Raw genomic sequence first — 18008 nt, 5'->3', positions numbered from 1 at the left:
ACACAGATGTATAAAATCAAGCGTGTATGTAGACTGCAAGATGTAGTTGTATGAGGGGCTTGTACCATTTTGGCTACTGCTTAGGATAGGGTTTGTATAGGCTGATGTTTTGACGAGGGTTTATGGAGGGATGTTGGTGGAGGTGAGTGGTGAGGAAGGGAGCCCTGACGAGAGGAGCGGATTCTCCCATATCTGGTAGGACAGGTATATATCAGAGCGGATTTCATAGATGGGTAATGGAGGCAATATAAGTTCCGTTGAGGCAGGATGCTGAGAGGATGGTGATGTGGTGGCAGGGGCATGGCAGAGTAATGCGATCAGAGAGCCGGGGAGAAAATAGTCGTTGGCTAGTGTCTAGTTTTCGAGTTATATAGGATTCTTGGAGGTGTTCGAGATGGAAAGGTAGGGCCAGGAATTTAATATTGTGGTGGGGGATCTTGATAGGAGAAGGTAAGTGGGTCCGAAAGGCTAGCCGGAGCTCATCGCGTCGAAGATATGAAGGGCTTGATAAAAAGAGGGAGAAGAAGAAATCCATGCAACATTTTCAGAGCAGAGGAAGGATCGGATGACGTATTTATACACTATGTGACCTAAAGTATCCAGACACCTGGCTGAAAAGGAATTACAAGTACGTTGCGCTCTTGGAAGTCCCAGCTTCGATATCTTTCTAGTATCGATTTCGATAACAAGTAAAAGTCGTTGAGATTCTCAGTTCTCAAGCTGGATTAAATATATACATACTTAAATAAGTTTGTACGGGACGCTCAGTACCCGAGTACTGCTCGCACTTGACCATTACTTTTATGTAATAACATATATCTGTTGTCAGTCACGATTTTCATTGCATTTATCTCTTGCAATGCGCGTTTCGGGAAAAGGTTCCAATTCCAAGCTGGTTTTCTGTATACTGTACCACGTAATAGCGCTGTTTTCGTTGCCTGAGGTGCTGTATTGGTTATCATAAATAATTTATTGGCTAAATTATTTTTGTATGCTTTTTTAAATTTTTATTGAAAATTGTTTTACTGAAAAGGGGCAGTAGCAAATGAATAGTCAGTCGTTAGCCCAGCACGGTACAAGTTTTATTATACAAGGTTGCTGAGAAGTCGCTCTCTATTTTTAAATGTCCACATTTTTTATTAATGGTTATTTAAATACGGAAAAACTGTAGTAACTTCTAAGGACCATGAGAATATGTAATCTAACCCAAAATTCCACGTTGTGTGAGAAACGACATAAACGTATAGGAATGTCACCAACTCATTTCTGCTGGAAATTCACACATACATTTGCGAGGACAACTGTGATCCTCTCCTCTAATTCTTCCAAAGTGCTTGGGTATGTTTGGTTCTCCTCCTCTTTGGCTCAACCCAGAAGAAGAAGTCACAAGGGGTGGAGTCAAGACTTCTCGGAGGCCATTCATTGGGTGCTCGCCTTCCCAGAGAACGTCCTGGAAAGTGTTGGTCCAGCCAGTCACGAACGATGCAGGCAAAATGAGACGGTGCTCAGTCTTGCTGAAAAAGGATATCCATAACATTGTCCCATTGTGATGTCAGTGGTCACACGCATTCTTTCAGCATTTGGCGGTACCGGTCGGTACTCTTACTTTCTCTCAGTATGAAGGGACAATGAGAGGTTCTGTGGTCATTCCACACCAGACTGTCAGTTACTGTCTACTTTGTAGTTTTCCAATTGGCGTTCCTGCATTTGTTTCTGCCCAATAATGGCAGCTGTGTCGATTGACGCACCCCCCTACATGAAACACCCCCTCATCACTCCAAACAACGTTCTTAAAGAAATCTGGTCAATCTGTACGCTATGACAGCATAATTTCCGCACATTCAATTCGCTTTTCACAGTCCTCCAAAAATAACTCATGAACGTAATGGGGTTTCGAGGGTTTCCAGATAAGGTCATCTTTAACACTATACGCAACGTAAGCCTGGTGATTCCACTCTCAAGGGCTGCCTGGAGTGTTGATTTACCAGCACTGATCATGAATATGTTCTTCACTGCTGCTACTTCTTCTGTAGATCGCGCCATCAGATGTCGTCCTCCACATGTTTTATCCACAACTGACCCATTTGTCATCAGCTTGGTATGACAATCCGTAATAGTTTTAGCGTCAAGAATGGCATGAGGGGCGTTAACACCCCGCCATCATCGGTTAACAAGGCCATACTTGAAACTGCGACGCTACCAGGGTGTGCAGTTGTAAAAATCAACCTTGCTGTCATCTCCTCGTTATCACGGTATAAGTGTATATTTTTATTTTTATAATTTTAAATTTTTATGATTTTTGGTTGGGGTGGCTTTAAATATTGTGGGCTAGCATCAGACTTTTAATTAACTTTTACCGCGATAACACTCGTACGGACATCGGCTACCCCGAAGTACGTACGATATAATATTTTTTTTAAACACAGCGCGCGACTCAACGCCTTCTAATAAATAGTTTGCGTGAGCGCTGCTATTTAGAAAAGAAAATATGCATATTCTTACGCAAACTGTAATTATTAATATGGGTCAAGGGGCTACTGGTTATTTATGTACCAAATTATATAAAGATTAACTGAGATATTGCGGAATGTAATGATTTTCAACATTTCTTGTTCATTATTTGCAAAGCAAAACTGGAGGGAAATTCGTCCGTCGTTAGGCGGCCAAAATGAAATATACTGAACTCATTCAGTGCTGTGAATTTTGGTAACTGAAATTAATTTTAACTTCAAAATTAATGAAAGATCAAAATTGAGAAGTCTCTCGCATTCACATTTAACAACATGAATCGTCAGCGTAATGGCTGACTAAATCCTGCTAGGGGAGATGAGCTCCCTGCACTACGAAGTCCTGTAAAAACTTTGTTAATTATAATTAATGATTGCGATCATGGGAGGTGACAACTAAGTCAATAATACACACTTTCTAATAACCATTTCTATTATATTTTTCAGAAATACGGACAAAACTTATTAATTATCAGACAGCACTACAATGGCGGCCTACCGCTGGACGAAAAGAAACAGGAGAGCTAGTTCATTCAAAGCATTGTCTCTGATCTTCATGGCCTATGTTACACAGAGATTATAGCAAAAAAAACAGTGTTTTGTTCATTACATCGATATTTGTGTTTTGATAATAATAACTTACGTTCTTTACTATTTGTTATACATCGCGCACACGTACACAGTCTTGAAATAATTTATAATTCACACGTCTCATAACAAAAACTTCCTTTCCCTTTCTCGAAATGTCCATTTATGTGACGTACCGTCACATCGTTCACCATAAGAAGACGCCACGGACGCTCAAGCTATTCTCATGGATCCTGTAACAAAATACAAAAACTTTCTTTAATAAATATCAACAGTCACAAAACTCAAGGAAATTTAAAACCAGGGAGTGACCACTTAGTGACGCTCCTCCCGCATATTCATTGACAATATGGTTGTCACAATGGTGGGACTTAACCCTGGCATGCTTTTTTAAGGCGTAACATTTAACTGTGTTTTATTGTGACTTCTAGACTTTTTTGTCCTGTAGATCTGAGGATGGCCCGTAACGGCCGAAATCGGTCACTTCGTATTGTAACTGGGTTTTCTCCTTGTGATGCTAGTCAATTGTCAGGATGAGCATTACTGCAGAGGGCATTTGATTCTAAAGCATTATGTCAGGGTGAAAATCACTAAATAAATTACTTTTTCTCTCTTAACAACATGTGGGCAGGGTGGGTTCTTCCTTGGCTCGGGTATGAGGTAGAATGAAACAGCATTTTTACATAAGATAACTCTTATTGAAAGTTTTGTACAACGGTTTCCTTACTGGAGTGTTCTGGCTGGGAGAGCGGCAGCTGTGTTGTTTGCGAAGGCTTCTGCTGCGGTAAGGCGGCGTCTGATTACGCCTGGTGGTGTGTGTCTCGTGTCGCCGTTTCGCCCAGTTGACTGGAGACGCGCATCGTGCTGTGGCCCGTTTCATTATTGAGAACGAAGTCGTGAATCGGATGGTGATACCTTGGATGTGGCATCCCAGTGTTTCTCTTCTCTATGAGGCCGCGTGTGACAAGTGTTGTGCGTCGGCCAGCGGAGCGGCGCGGCGGGAGAAGGCCAGCGTCCCGGAATCGAACAACGGGCTCCAGATTGCCAGTCTTCGGCTGTCAGATCTTCATCCGCAGCTCACAGGTGACTGCTGATGTGAGGCCGTCTCCTTCCCGTCCTCACGACTCACCCCGATACGTAAAAATCAGCCTTCAAATACCTTATAACTTCTGTCTTCTGGCAGCGAGGCTGCTGCTTGCTATTCCATTACAGCGGCGGACTTGGTGATTCTGTGTACGATGTAGTCTCTTCCTGCATGACGATCTTCAGCACCGAAAGTGAACTGAAAACTACTCCTCTCGGGTCCACTGCGTCTCGCGTATTTATGCACTTCAGTTCACTGGAGGTGAACGGCTTCAAGGTCATTGCCTCTGCTGTCAAATTGAAAAGCTTCTCGAAGAATCTTCTTAACGTCGGTCGTTGGCTCTTGGAATGTAGGCGAGGGCCTTTGATCACATGTGACAGTTGAGAAACACGTGAGCCGGTCGGGCGATGCCCTGATGGCTGAATCGACAGCTCTTCGAATGTAGGCGAGGGCATTTGATCACATGTGACAACTGCGAAACACGTGAGCCGGCCGGGTGATGCCCTGACGGCTGAATCGACAGCGTCCACTTATGTGGGGAGGGCGATGGCTTCTCCTCAATGTGCTGACTTCATGGTCATTGGCTCTTCTGTCACTGCTGCTCTGCCCGCTGTTTGCCAGTGTGTAATTCTTCTAAACTAAACTAAGTTTTTCATTTATTTTCTAATTTCTACTTCACATTGATTTCACTAATTTATTTAACTATCTTAAGTACCACTCAACAGAATGAAATCTGTGTGATTGTATCAGAAAATAAATTATTTTGGTAGGAAACTATCACAGGGTGTCTCCATCCAACCGAAACGTCGTTCTCTCCTTGGTCCCTGCACACAGGCCACCTTACCTTACCTTGCTTCTGCCGCAGATCCCGGTGAACTTCCTGCGCCGGCTGTCGGGCTCGCTGCGGCGCCTGCACCTGGGCTACAACCGACTGTCGCGGCTGGAGGCGCGCGCCCTGGGCCCCCTGCCGCACCTGGAGGAGCTGTCGCTGCCGCACAATGGCATCGTCTCGCTGCGCGCGCAGGCGTTCGCCGGGGCCGGCGGGTCGCTGCAGCTGCTGGACCTGTCGCACAACCACGTGGAGACGCTGCAGCCGCGCCAGTTCCACGGGCTGCCGCGCCTGCGAGTGCTCGACCTGTCGCACAACCACATCCGGTCGGTTCCGCGCGACGCCTTCCGGGACACTCAGCTGGAGCGGCTGGACCTGTCGCACAACCAGCTGGTCGTGATGCCCGGCAGTTCCCTGGCCGAGGTCGGCGCCACTCTGCGCCGCCTGCAGCTGTCGCACAACCAGCTGGAGCACCTGGACAGCAGCATGTTCCTCGAGACGCCGCACTTGCTCCAGCTGCACATCGCCCACAACAAACTCACCATCCTCCCGGACAACGTTTTCTCCAGTGTGGATGGCCTGTCGGACTTGGACCTTTCGGGCAACCCGTTACGTGCGAATTTCAAGGAACTGTTTCATTATGTGCAACGACTGCACACTCTCAGCCTCGCCAACACGGGACTCAGACTGTTTCCGCCTCTTCCCCTACCTCATCTGGTGCGTCTAAACCTCAGTGACAACCTTATCGGCGATGGTGACGGGAATGCGCATTTAGATTCCACATCGTCCAGAGACCTCTCTCGGTTGCGGTACCTGACTCTCTCTGGCAACCGGTTAGGAAACGTACCTGCTCATATTTGGCCCATGACACCTCTTCTGCGAGAATTAGACCTTACAAGGAATCCAATAAAGGTCAGTACTGTGCTGTTATTATGTATATTTTATATTTTCATTGTCTCTATGTCACTTGTGAGAGTGAATAATCTTCCTGATTTAATTCTAGGCCCTTCAGTCAGAAACCACGCGGCTGCTACGATCGCAGGTTCGAATCCCGCCTCTCGCGTGGATTTGTGTGATGTCCTCAGATTAGTTAGGTTTGCTTAGTTCTAAGTCTAGGGGACTGATGACCTCAAACGTTAAGTCCCATAGTGCTTAGAGCCATTTGAACCATTTTATTCATAACAGCAGGAACACACACACAAAATGTTCATCTTCTGTTGATAATAAGTGACGTCTTTGTGCTACCCATTCTTCCCTTCTCTGCTAAGAGTGGGCTTTATATCGTCATCTACCATAAATATCTTAGGCATAGTTCAAAATTTAGACTTCATATTTCATTCTTTCGCGTCTTCTGTGGTCTTACACTGTCTGTAAAGGAAGTTAAATCTGAACAATTCCACAGTTCTGCTTCAGCATTCGGAATGACAGAGTACATACAAAGTATTGAAAGGCGTCTTCCTAGGGTCATAGAAAGTCTTCAAAATCAAGTTTTCACACAGACGGTCAGGAAATGTAAACGGGAATCTCTATATGATACTCAATTGTATCTCCTATGTATGGACGAGAGTAAAGATTATAGGTGAACACTACCATTGCACCTCCACTGAGGCCAATTATTTCCGCTCTGATGTACAGTGTGAGGTTATGACACTGACGTAATTCCCGTCGAGACAGATAGAAATGGACACAAAGTTTAAACACATCCTGCACTTTGACGTGAAATAAACACGCGGCAGCACACGCACAACAGTGGTGTCATTCAATAATATAGGTGGATGAATAAAAGTGTTTAGTATTCGAGAAAGTCAGTGCAACAATGCTGGTACCTGCATTCCATACATGATATAGGCAATATGCGAACAATACAAGAGAGCTTTGGATACATACAGATGCATATGGACAGTCATTATTTCCTCATACCATCAGCTAATCGAATGGGAAAGAAAGCCACTTACGTTAGCATCACGTTTTGTGGAGTCATTTGCGGTGTAACGAAAGGTTATCACCATATTTAATGCAGATAGGTCAACGATAATGGGGACACATAGCAACAGAAAATACCAGCATCCCATATGGAATTGTTTCTTAGACAAACTATTCAAAATGACCTCTTTGTTAAGTCTAGTTAGGTTCTTTACTTTACCTCCAAATTCCTCTTTCCTTGCACCTTGTGGTTCACTTGACAGAGTTACTTACATAAAACATCAGCTGTAAAAGGGAACGTTATAGACTTACTGAACACATGACTGATCCACCGGATTGGTGCACTGTACTGTTCTCTGCGGTGACAAAACTCATAGGATAGCGATATTCACGTGTGCAGATGGTGGTAGTATCGCCTACGCAAAGTAAAAAATGTCACTGCATTGCTGTGATTTGTACTCAGGTGATTCATGTGAAAAGTTTCATACGTGATTATGGCCACATGATGAGAACTGACAGACTTTGAACTCGGAATGGTAGTTGGAGCTAGACACATAGGACATTTCCATTACAGATATATTGAAGGAATTCAGTATTACGAGATCCACTGAATGCAGAGTGTGCCGAGAATACAGAATTTCGGCTTACCTCTTAACACAGACAACGCAGTTGCCGATGGCCTTTACTTATCGACCGAGAGCAGCGGCGTTTGCTTAGAGTTGTCAGTTCTAAAAGACAAGCAACACTGCATCAGATAACAGCATAAATCAATGTGGAACGTACGACGAACGTAGCTGTTAGGATAATGCTGCGTAATTTGGCGTTAAAGAGGTATGGCAGTATACGACTGAGGCAAGTAGACTAAAGCACCTCTCTGGACTCGTGGCCATATCGGTTGTACCCTGTACTATTGGAAAACTATTGGCTGGCCAGAAAAATTTCAGCTGGTAAGAGCTGATGGTAGCGTTCGACTGTGGTGCAGACCCTACGAAGCCTTGGACACAAGTTGTCGACAACCACTGTGTAAGCTGGTGCTGACTACATAATGGTGTGGACTGTGTTTACGCGGAATGGACTGGATCCATCTCAGTCAACTGGAAATGGTTATGTTCAGCTATTGGACACCATTTGCAGGAGCGTCCTCATTACCAGTGCCGTGTGTGACCGAGAACAGATACGAGGAAAAAATGCATGACATTTACAAATGAGCCGACCGAAGTGGCCGTGCGGTTCAGGGCGCTACAGTCTGGAACAGAGCGACCGCTACGGTCGCTGGTTCGAATCCTGCCTCGGGCATGGATGTGTGTTATGTCCTTAGGTTAGTTAGGTTTAATTAGTTCTAGGTGACTGATAACCTCAGAAGTTAAGTCGCATAGTGCTCAGAGCAATTTGAACCATTTCCACATGTGGGGTAGCAGGAAATCAGGCGAAACGTCACGGCAGGCACCCATATTTGGCGGGAAACAGTATTTCCTAGGCACCTATACGCGCTCACTGTGAACTCAGAACTGAGAAGGGTGACATGACGCTATCTATAGCCGTCACAGAGACACTGTTCAACACATCTGTGGAAAACGTCATTTGATTTTCACTGTGGATTCCATTTCACTATTGAACGTTCATTACTTTCCACAGAGCCTTCTAAGACACCAGATCAACTTCAACCAATTGAGGTATCCATATCTCTTACTGTCTGGAATGGAACATAGTGAGGGTAAGAGCCACCTATGTGCCAAAGGAATGGAGGCGGGGGTGAAAAGAAGCTTAGCTCACGCCGTGCATATATAACGAGAATATATTCATCTGGTGTTGTAGAATGAGAGTACTTAGTGACTTGCAACCTACCTTCCACACAATTTGAAGCCTTTACCAGACATTTTCTTGCTCACAGCCTCCACAAAGTAGAGAAAAAAAAATAGTTTATTGCTTACAACGTTTTCGCTGTTCATTCAGTAAAACTGTAGCATCAGGTATGAACTTATAATTTAAATGTTCTTTAGTGTTTGCAACATATTTTAAAGACGTTGTCCACATACACCACTGAATGTTCTTCGAAAATTTTTCATTGTACAGTACACAGATAAGAAAATATGATGTCATGAACACTGATATGCATGAGAAAGGGCCACTTTACATATGGCATTATAACAGAGTACTAACAGAGTATCCCTTTGCTACTAACTGTAATCGCAACAATTCATGCAGACAGTATCCACGTGTGCCACTGGATGAATCTGGAAAATTGTATCGTTGTGCGACACATAGTCCAGAAGGTAGTTCACAAGCATTGAGTTGCGTGAAAACCAATCTATAGGTCTAAATTCCTAGAGATACAGATGAAATATGTGTGAAGTGTGTTAAACATAAGTGAATCATATGTGGCATAACTGGAGGAACAAAACTCCTCCTAAAACCCTGTATCGATTTGAACCAAACATTTTACACACAATACTTACTGTCTGGAAAGAAATACTATGGGGATAAGAACCAGTAACTTCCTATCGGCATGGGGGTGGTAGCGTGGATGAGAAGAGGGAAAGAGGAGATTGACTAAGAGGGAGAGAGAAGGAGAAGATGTACACAGATAGGAGGTAGGAATAGACGGCCAGACATAGGGAAGAGGAGGGGACTCACAGAGACAGGGGAGAGGAGGTGGATTGAGAAAGGAGAGAGGAGGAGATGGACAGACACAGGAGTGAGGTGGAGTTGGATATGAGAGGTGGAGGAGATGAAGAGGGAGTAGGAGGAAACTGACAGAAAGAGGGGAGAGGAGCGTATGGACAGAGAGAGAGGCAGGTGGAGATGGACAGTGTGTGGCGTGAAGCAGGTAGGAAAAGAGAGAGAGAGAGAGAGAGAGAGAGAGAGAGAGAGAGAGAGGATGAGATGGTCAGAGAGAGGGGGAAGGAGGAGATGAAATAACAGGAATAAATACACGTACGGATAATGCTGATACCCAGCAAGCATCATATACACTATTCATCCAAAAGGTTCCGAAATTGGTTTTTAAATGGCTTATACGTGACATGAGAGCACTAATTACGAGGGCAGCTTCGACTAACGACTGTAAACAACAGATTTACATTTCACCAGTCGGCTGTCAAAAGGCAGTGTTGAGCAGAGGACGTACAGTCATATTGTGTCAACGTTATTTGTCGCAAAATGTACAGCGGCAACGAACTGAACACCTCGAAATTTAGTGTTCAAGACATTCCCAAGAAGTGTTTGAAGAAGAGAAAAGTGTGTGCAAAGATTTATCTTCACACGTTGACTTCAGAGCATAATCGGTGAATGTGGTCGTCTTCCGCAACATGATAGCAACGCAAGACACAGAAAATTCTTTTCTGAAAAAAAAATCACAGGTGACGAGAACTGATTTATCAAGAGAGACCGACCGCAGGATAACAAAGTGCAGAAGTCCACCTGAACGGTCATCGCTTTGTAACATCGTTAGCAAATTCAAACCAATGTTACGCTCGAGTTGAACAACATCCCAAAGAACGTCTTTTGTGATAGTTTCACATTGTTGTATGAACTTTCGGTGCTTTGTACTTAAGTGGGGAGGGTCTACGTAGAACATAAGAAGCATTAAAACCAACTTTTTAACTTCTCTTTATTTTTTATTTATCGAGTCTCAAAACTTCTTGGACTGACCAGGTAGACATCGATGTGTGTAACTGCTCGCAAACACACCCTCATCCACGTTCAACTACTTATTTTCGTCGTTGAGCGCAAGATTCATGCTATGACCACATAACACAATTTGAATGAAGTGCTCGCTTTATAACCACCAAAATCGAGTGCAGCCAAGTACTCCTAATGCCTTAAAATTCTAGTGAAATCGTCCCAGTAGAGATTACCAAAATTTAGTTTCACATTCTAACTTCTTACTTTGTTGCGTAAGCTACCGACTTTAAACTACATTAAAAATTATGTTCATAAGTATCTGATGAATTATGTTAGAATAAACGCAACAGCGGATGGTGTGGGTCAGAAACAAAAATAATATTTCGTAAAGTAATGAGTAAATCAATTTTGATATACATCGCAGAGTCGAGGATACGAACAACCCAAGACTAAACGTGTATACAGGCCACTGAAATGAGATTTATGAGGCATATGAAAAGCACCACTCTCATGGATAAGATACAAAAGAGGCCATGAGAGCCAAGTTAAAAATTTATTCAATAAATTAATAGAATAAAAGAGAGTATAACGGCGGAAATATATCGATGGGATTCCAGAAGGAAGATAGCAAAACAAATATTGAACTACAAACTATAAGCGTATGCGATCCCGAAAGCCAAGGGAATATATAGAGAGACATCTTACAGCAACTCTGTTTTCTTAAGATACCTCAGTGTGATACAGCACTTTCACTCTGTAGCAGAATTATTAGCATAAAACTGTGTCCGAATTGGGATTTGAAACACACATTTATGAGATGCGATACCCGTGGTCTAGGGGAAGCGTCTTTGATCCATAATCAAAACGTCTTCGGTCCCGGGTTCGATCCCCGCCACTGCCTAAATATTGATAAATAATCGGCATTGGCGGCCGAAGACTTCCGGCATAAGAAGTCAGCCTCATTCTGCCAACGGCGGGGGGATAGAGGTTCAGGGGACTCTCCTGTCCTAGGCGTGGGAAATTGCCCCTAAACGCGGAAGAATCAGCAATGATCAACGACATGAGGATGCAGAAGGCAATGGAAACCACTGCATTAAACACACGTATCGTGTATCCACAGGACATGTGGCCTGTAATTGAAGAAGTGTCATGATGATCTCACCATTGGCAAAAGATTCCTGAATAGTCCCCCATTCGGATCTCCAGGAGGGGACTGCCAAGGGGGAGGTTACCAAGAGAAAAAGATTGAATAATCAACGAAAGGATAACGTTCCACGAGTCGGGGCGTGGAATGTCAGAAGCTTGAACGTGGTAGGGAAACTAGAAAATCTGAAAAGGGAAATGCAAAGGCTCAATCTAGATATAGTAGGGGTCAGTGAAGTGAAGTGGAAGGAAGACAAGGATTTCTGGTCAGATGAGTATAGGGTAATACCAACAGCAGCAGAAAATGGTATAACAGGTGTAGGATTCGTTATGAATAGGAAGGTAGGGCAGAGGGTGTGTTACTGTGAACAGTTCATTGACCGCATTGTTCTAATCAGAATCGACAGCAGACCAACACCGACAACAATAGTTCAGGTATACATGCCGACGTCGCAAGCTGAAGATGAACAGATAGAGAAAGTGTATGAGGATATTGAAAGTGTAATGCAGTATGTAAAGGGGGACGAAAATCTAATAGTCATGGGCGACTGGAATGCTGTTGTAGGGGAAGGAGTAGAAGAAATGGTTACAGGAGAATATGGGCTCGGGACAAGGAATGAAAGAGGAGAAAGACTAATTGAGTTCTGTAGCAAGTTTCAGCTAGTAATAGCGAATACCCTGTTCAAGAATCACAAGAGGAAGAGGTATACTTGGAAAAGGCTGGGAGATACGGGAAGAATTCAATTAGATTACATCATGGTCAGACAGAGATTCCGAAATCAGATACTGGATTGTAAGGTGTACCCCGGAGCAGATATAGCCTCGTATCACAATATAGTAGTAATGAAGAGTAGGCTGAAGTTCAAGACATTAGTCAGGAAGAATCAATACGCAAAGAAGTGGGATACGGAAGTACTAAGGAATGACGAGATACGTTTAAAGTTCTCTAACGCTATAGATACAGCAATAAGGAATAGCGCAGTAGGCAGTACAGTTGAAGAGGAATGGACCTCTCTAAAAAGGGCCATCACAGAAGTTGGGAAGGAAAACATAGGTACAAAGAAGGTAGCTGCGAAGAAACCATGGGTAACAGAAGAGATACTTCAGTTGATTGATGAAAGGAGGAAGTACAAACATGTTCCGGGAAAATCAGGAATACAGAAATACAAGCCGCCGAGGAATGAAATAGATAGGAAGTGCAGGGAAGCTAAGACGAAATGGCTGCAGGAAAAATGTGAAGACATCGAAAAAGATATGAATGTCGGAAGGACAGACTCAGCATATGGGAAAGTCACAACAACCTTTGGTGACATTAAAAGCAACGGTGGTAACATTAAGAGTGCAACGGGAATTCCACTGTTAAATGCAGAGGAGAGAGCAGACAGGTGGAAAGAATAGATTGAAAGCCACTATGAGGGTGATGATTTGTCTGATGTGTTAGAAGAAGAAACAGGAGTCGATTTAGAAGAGATAGGGGATCCAGTATTAGAATCGGAATTTAAAAGAGCTTTGGAGGACTTACGGTCAAATAAGGCAGAAGGGATAGATAACATTCCATCACAATTTCTACAATCATTGAGGGAAGTGGCAACAAACTGACTATTCACGTTGGTGCGTAGAATAAATGAGTCTGGCGATATACCATCTGACTTTCGGAAAAGCATCATCCACACAATTCCGAAGACGGCAAGAGCTGACCAGTGCGAGAATTATCGCACAATCAGCTTAACAGCTCATGCATCGAAGCTGCTTACAAGAATAATATACAGAAGAATGGAAAAGTAAATTGAGAACGCGCTAGGTGACGATCAGTTTGGCTTTAGGAAAAGTAAAGGGACGAGAGAGGCAATTCTGACGTTACGGCTAATTATGGAAGCAAGGCTAGAGAAAAATCAAGACACTTTCATTAGATTTGTCGACCTGGAAAAAGCGTTCGACAATATAAAATGGTGCGAAGTTTTTCGAGATTCTGAAAAAAGTAGGGGTAAGCTATAGGGAGAGACGGGTCATATACAATTTGTACAACAACCAAGAGGGAATAATAAGAGTGGACGATCAAGAACGAAGTGCTCGTATTAAGAAGGGTGTAAGACAAGGCTGTAGCCTTTCGCCCCTACTCTTCAATCTGTACATCGAGGAAGCAATGATGGAAATAAAAGAAAGGTTCAGGAGTGGAATTAAAATACAAGGTGAAAGGATATCAATGATACGATTCGCTGATGACATTGCTACCCTGAGTGAAAGTGAAGAAGAATTAAATGATCTGCCGAACGGAATGAACAGTCTAATGAGTACACATTATGGTTTGAGAGTAAATCGGAGAAAGACGAAGGTATTGAGGAGTAGTAGAAATGAGAGCAGCGAGAAACTTAATATCAGGATTGATGGTAACAAAGTCAATGAAGTTAAGGAATTCTGCTACCTAGGCAGTAAAATAACCAATGACGGACAGAGCAAGGAGGACATCAAAAGCAGACTCGCTATGGCAAAAAAGCATTTCTGGCCAAGAGAAGTCTACTAATATCAAAAACCGGCCTTAATTTGAGGAAGAAATTTCTGAGGATGTACATCTCGAATACAGCATTGTATGGTAGTGAAACATGGACTGTGAAAAAACCGGAACAGAAGAGAATCGAAGCATTTGAGATGTGGTGCTATAGACGAATGTTGAAAATTAGGTTGACTGATAAGGCAAGGAATGAGGAGGTTCTACGCAGAATCGGAGAGGAAAAGAATATGTGGAAAACACTGATAAGGAGAAGGGACAGGATGATAGGACATTTGCTAAGACATGAGGGAATGACTTCCATGGTACCAGAGGGAGCTGTAGAGGGCAGAAACTGTAGAGGCAGACAGAGATTGGAATGCGTCAAGCAAATAATTGAGGACGTAGGATGCAAGTGCTACTCTGAGATGAAGAGGTTAGCACAGGAAAGGAATTCGTGGCGGGCCTCATCAAACCAGTCAGTAGACTGATGACCAAAAAAAAAAAGAAAAAAGAAAACGAGAGCGAGGTTAGAAATCAGTTCAGTTAGTTAATAAAATAAAGAGAGTTTAATGGCTGAAATATATGGGTGGGATACCAGAAGGCATCCAGTTTATTGATGATCCTCCCTTACAGATTCAGTCCTCAAGTACCTCTCCCCTATCTGCCCAATATGAAAAGATTTCAAGTTGAAGTTCCAGGTCAGTGTATAATCACAATCTGTTAGAAACTTTCAAAATAGTGCACTTCCGTGGCCAGGAGAGGAGAATCAGAGATATTGGAAAGTAAGAGTAAGGTACTGGGTGAATTGAAGCTGTCTGGGTCGCTTTTGAGTCATGCACAGATAGCTCATTCAGTACGGGAAATAATCGTGACATGTAAGGACGCAGAACAGAGTGCCAGCTGCCACTTAGTTTGTTGTTGTAGTTGTGGTCTTTAGTCCTGAGACTGGTTTGATGCAGCTCTACATGCTACTCTATCCTGTGCAAGATTCCTCATCTCCCAGTACCTACTGCAGCCTACATCCTTCTGAATCTGCTTAGTGTATTCATCTCTTGGTCTCCCTCTACGATTTTTACCCCCCCACGTTGCCCTCCAATATTAAATTGGTGATCCCTCGAAGTCTAAGAATACGTCCTACCAACCGATCCCTTCTTCTAGTCAAGTTGTGCCACAAACTTCTCTTCTCCCCAATCCTATTCAATACTTCCTCATTAGTTATGTGTTATACCCATCTAATCTTCTGCATTCTTCTGTAGCACCACATTTCGAAAGCTTCTATTCTCTTCTTGTCTAAACTATTTATCGTCCACGTTTCACTTCCATACATGGCTACACTCCATACAAATACTTTCAGAAAGGAATTCAAGACTTTTAAATCTATACTCGATGTTAACAAATTTTTCTTCTTCAGAAACGCTTTCCTTGCCATAGCCAGTCTACATTTTATATCCTCTCTGCTTCGACCATCATCAGTTATTTTGCTCCCCAAATAGCAAAACTCCTTTACTACTTTAAATGTCTCATTTCCTAATCTAATTGCCTCAGAATCACCCGACTTAATTCGACTACCTTCCATTATCCTCGTTTTGATTTTGTTGATGTTCATCTTATATCCTCCTTTCAAGCCACTGTCCATTCCATTTAACTGCTCTTCCATGTCCTTTGCTGTCTCTGGCAGAATTACAATATCATCGGTGAACCTTAAGGTTTTTATTTCCTCTCCATGGATTTTAATACCTACTCCGAACTTTTCTTTTGTTTCCTTTATTGCTTGCTGAATATACAGATTGAATAACATCGGGGATAGGCTACAACCCTGTCTCACTCCCTTTCCAACCACTGCTTCCCTTTCATACCCCTCGACTCGTATGACTGCCATCTGCTTTCAAAAATGGTTCAAATGGCTCTGAGCACTATGGGACTCAACTGCTGTGGTCATTAGTCCCCTAGAACTTAGAACTAGTTAAACCTAACTAACCTAAGGACATCACAAACATCCATGCCCGAGGCAGGATTCGAACCTGCGACCGTAGCGGTCTTGCTGTTCCAGACTGCAGCGCCTTTAACCGCACGGCCACTTCGGCCGGCGCCATCTGCTTTCTGTACAAATTCTAATGGCCTTTCGCTTCCTGTGCTTTACCCCTGCCACCTTCGGAATTTGAAAGAGAGTATTTCAATCAACATTGTCAAAAGCTTTCTCTAAGTCTACAAATGCTAGAAACGTAGGTTTGCCTTTCCTTAATCTTTCTTCCAAGATAAGTCGTTGGATCAGTATTGCCTCATGTGTTCCAACATTTCTATGGAATACAAACAGATCTTCCCCAAGGTCGGGTTCTACCAGTTTTTCCATTCGTCTGTAAAGAATTCGCGTTAGTATTTTGCAGCTGTGACTTATTAAACTGATAGTTCGGTAATTTTCACATCTGTTATCACCTGCTTTCTTTGGGATTGGAATTATTATATTTTTCTTGAAGTCTGAGGGTATTTCGACTGTCTCATATATCTTTCTCACCAGATGGTAGAGTTTAGTCAGGACTGCCTCTCCCAAGGCTGTCAGTATTTCTAACGGAATGTTGTCAACTCCGGGGGCCTTGTTTCGACTCAGGACTTTCAGTGCTCTGTCAAACTCTTCAAGCAGTATCATGTCTCCCATTTCATCTTCATCTACATCCTCTTCTATTTCCATAATATTGTCCTCAAGTACATCGCCCTTGTATAGACCCTCTGTATACTCCTTCCACCTTTCTGCTTTCCCTTCTGTGCTTAGAACTGTGTTTCCATCAATGCTCTTGATATTCATGCAAGTGGTTCTCCTTTCTCCAAAGGACTCTTTAATTTTCTTGTAGGCAGTATCTATCTTACCCCTAGTGAGATAAGCCTCTACATCCTTACATTTGTCCTCTAGCCATCCCTGCTTAGCCATTTTGCACTTCCTGTAGAACTCCTTTTTGAGACGTTTGTATTTCTTTTTGCCTGCTTCATTTACTGCATTTTTTTATCTGTCTCTTTCATCAGTTAAATTCAATATTTCTTCTGTTACCTATGGATTTCTACTAGCCCTCGTCTTTTTACCTACTTGATCCTCTGCTGCCTTCACTATTTCATCCCCCTAAGCTACCCATTCTTCTCCTACAGTATTTCTTTCCCCCATTTCCGTCAATTGTTTCCTTATGCTCTCACTGAAGCCTTGTACAACCTCTGGTTTAATCAGTTTGTCCAGATCCCATCTCCTTAAATTCCCACCATTCTGCAGTTTCTTGAGTTTTAATCTACAGTTCATGACCAATAGATAGTGGTCAGAGTCTACATCTGCCCCTGGAAATGTCTTACAATTTAAAACCTGGTTCCTAAACCTCTGTCTTACCATTATATAATCGATCTGACACCTTTTAGTATCTCCAGGGTTCTTCCATGTATACAACCTTCATTAATGATTCTTGAACGAAGAGTCAGCTATGATTAAGTTATGCTCTGCGAAAAATTCTACCAGGCGGCTTCTTCTTTCATTTATTAGCCCCAATCCGTTTCACCTACTAGGTGTCCTTCTCTCCCATTTCGTACTCTCGAATTCCAGTCACGCATGACTATTAAATTTTCGTCTCCCTTCACTACCTGAATAATTTCTTTTATCTCATCATACATTTCATCAATTTCTTCGTCATCTGCAGAGCCAGTTGGCATATAAACTTGTACTACTGTAGTAGGCGTGGGCGTCATGTCTATCTTGGCGACAATAATGCGTTTACTATGCTGTTTGTAGTAGCTTACCCGTACTCCTATTTTTTTTATTCATTATTAAACCTACTCCTGCATTACCCCTAT

The 18008-nt window shown here is 43.0% G+C and overlaps 1 protein-coding gene across 1 annotated transcript in view; it reads left to right on the top strand.

Annotated features, from left to right (window-relative positions):
* LOC124593803 (chaoptin-like) overlaps positions 1-18008 on the top strand; it is a 173329-nt gene that overhangs the window by 131945 nt on the left and 23376 nt on the right. The window contains exon 8 of the mRNA XM_047132151.1: positions 5045-5920. Within this exon, the coding sequence (XP_046988107.1) occupies positions 5045-5920 (876 nt within the window). The remainder of the gene's footprint in view (positions 1-5044; positions 5921-18008) is intronic.

This window comes from Schistocerca americana, chromosome 2 (genome assembly GCF_021461395.2).
Source record: "Schistocerca americana isolate TAMUIC-IGC-003095 chromosome 2, iqSchAmer2.1, whole genome shotgun sequence".
NCBI lineage: Eukaryota > Metazoa > Arthropoda > Insecta > Orthoptera > Acrididae > Schistocerca > Schistocerca americana.
Note: the sequence above shows the minus strand (reverse complement) of the source record. Positions and strands in the feature narration are given on the sequence as shown.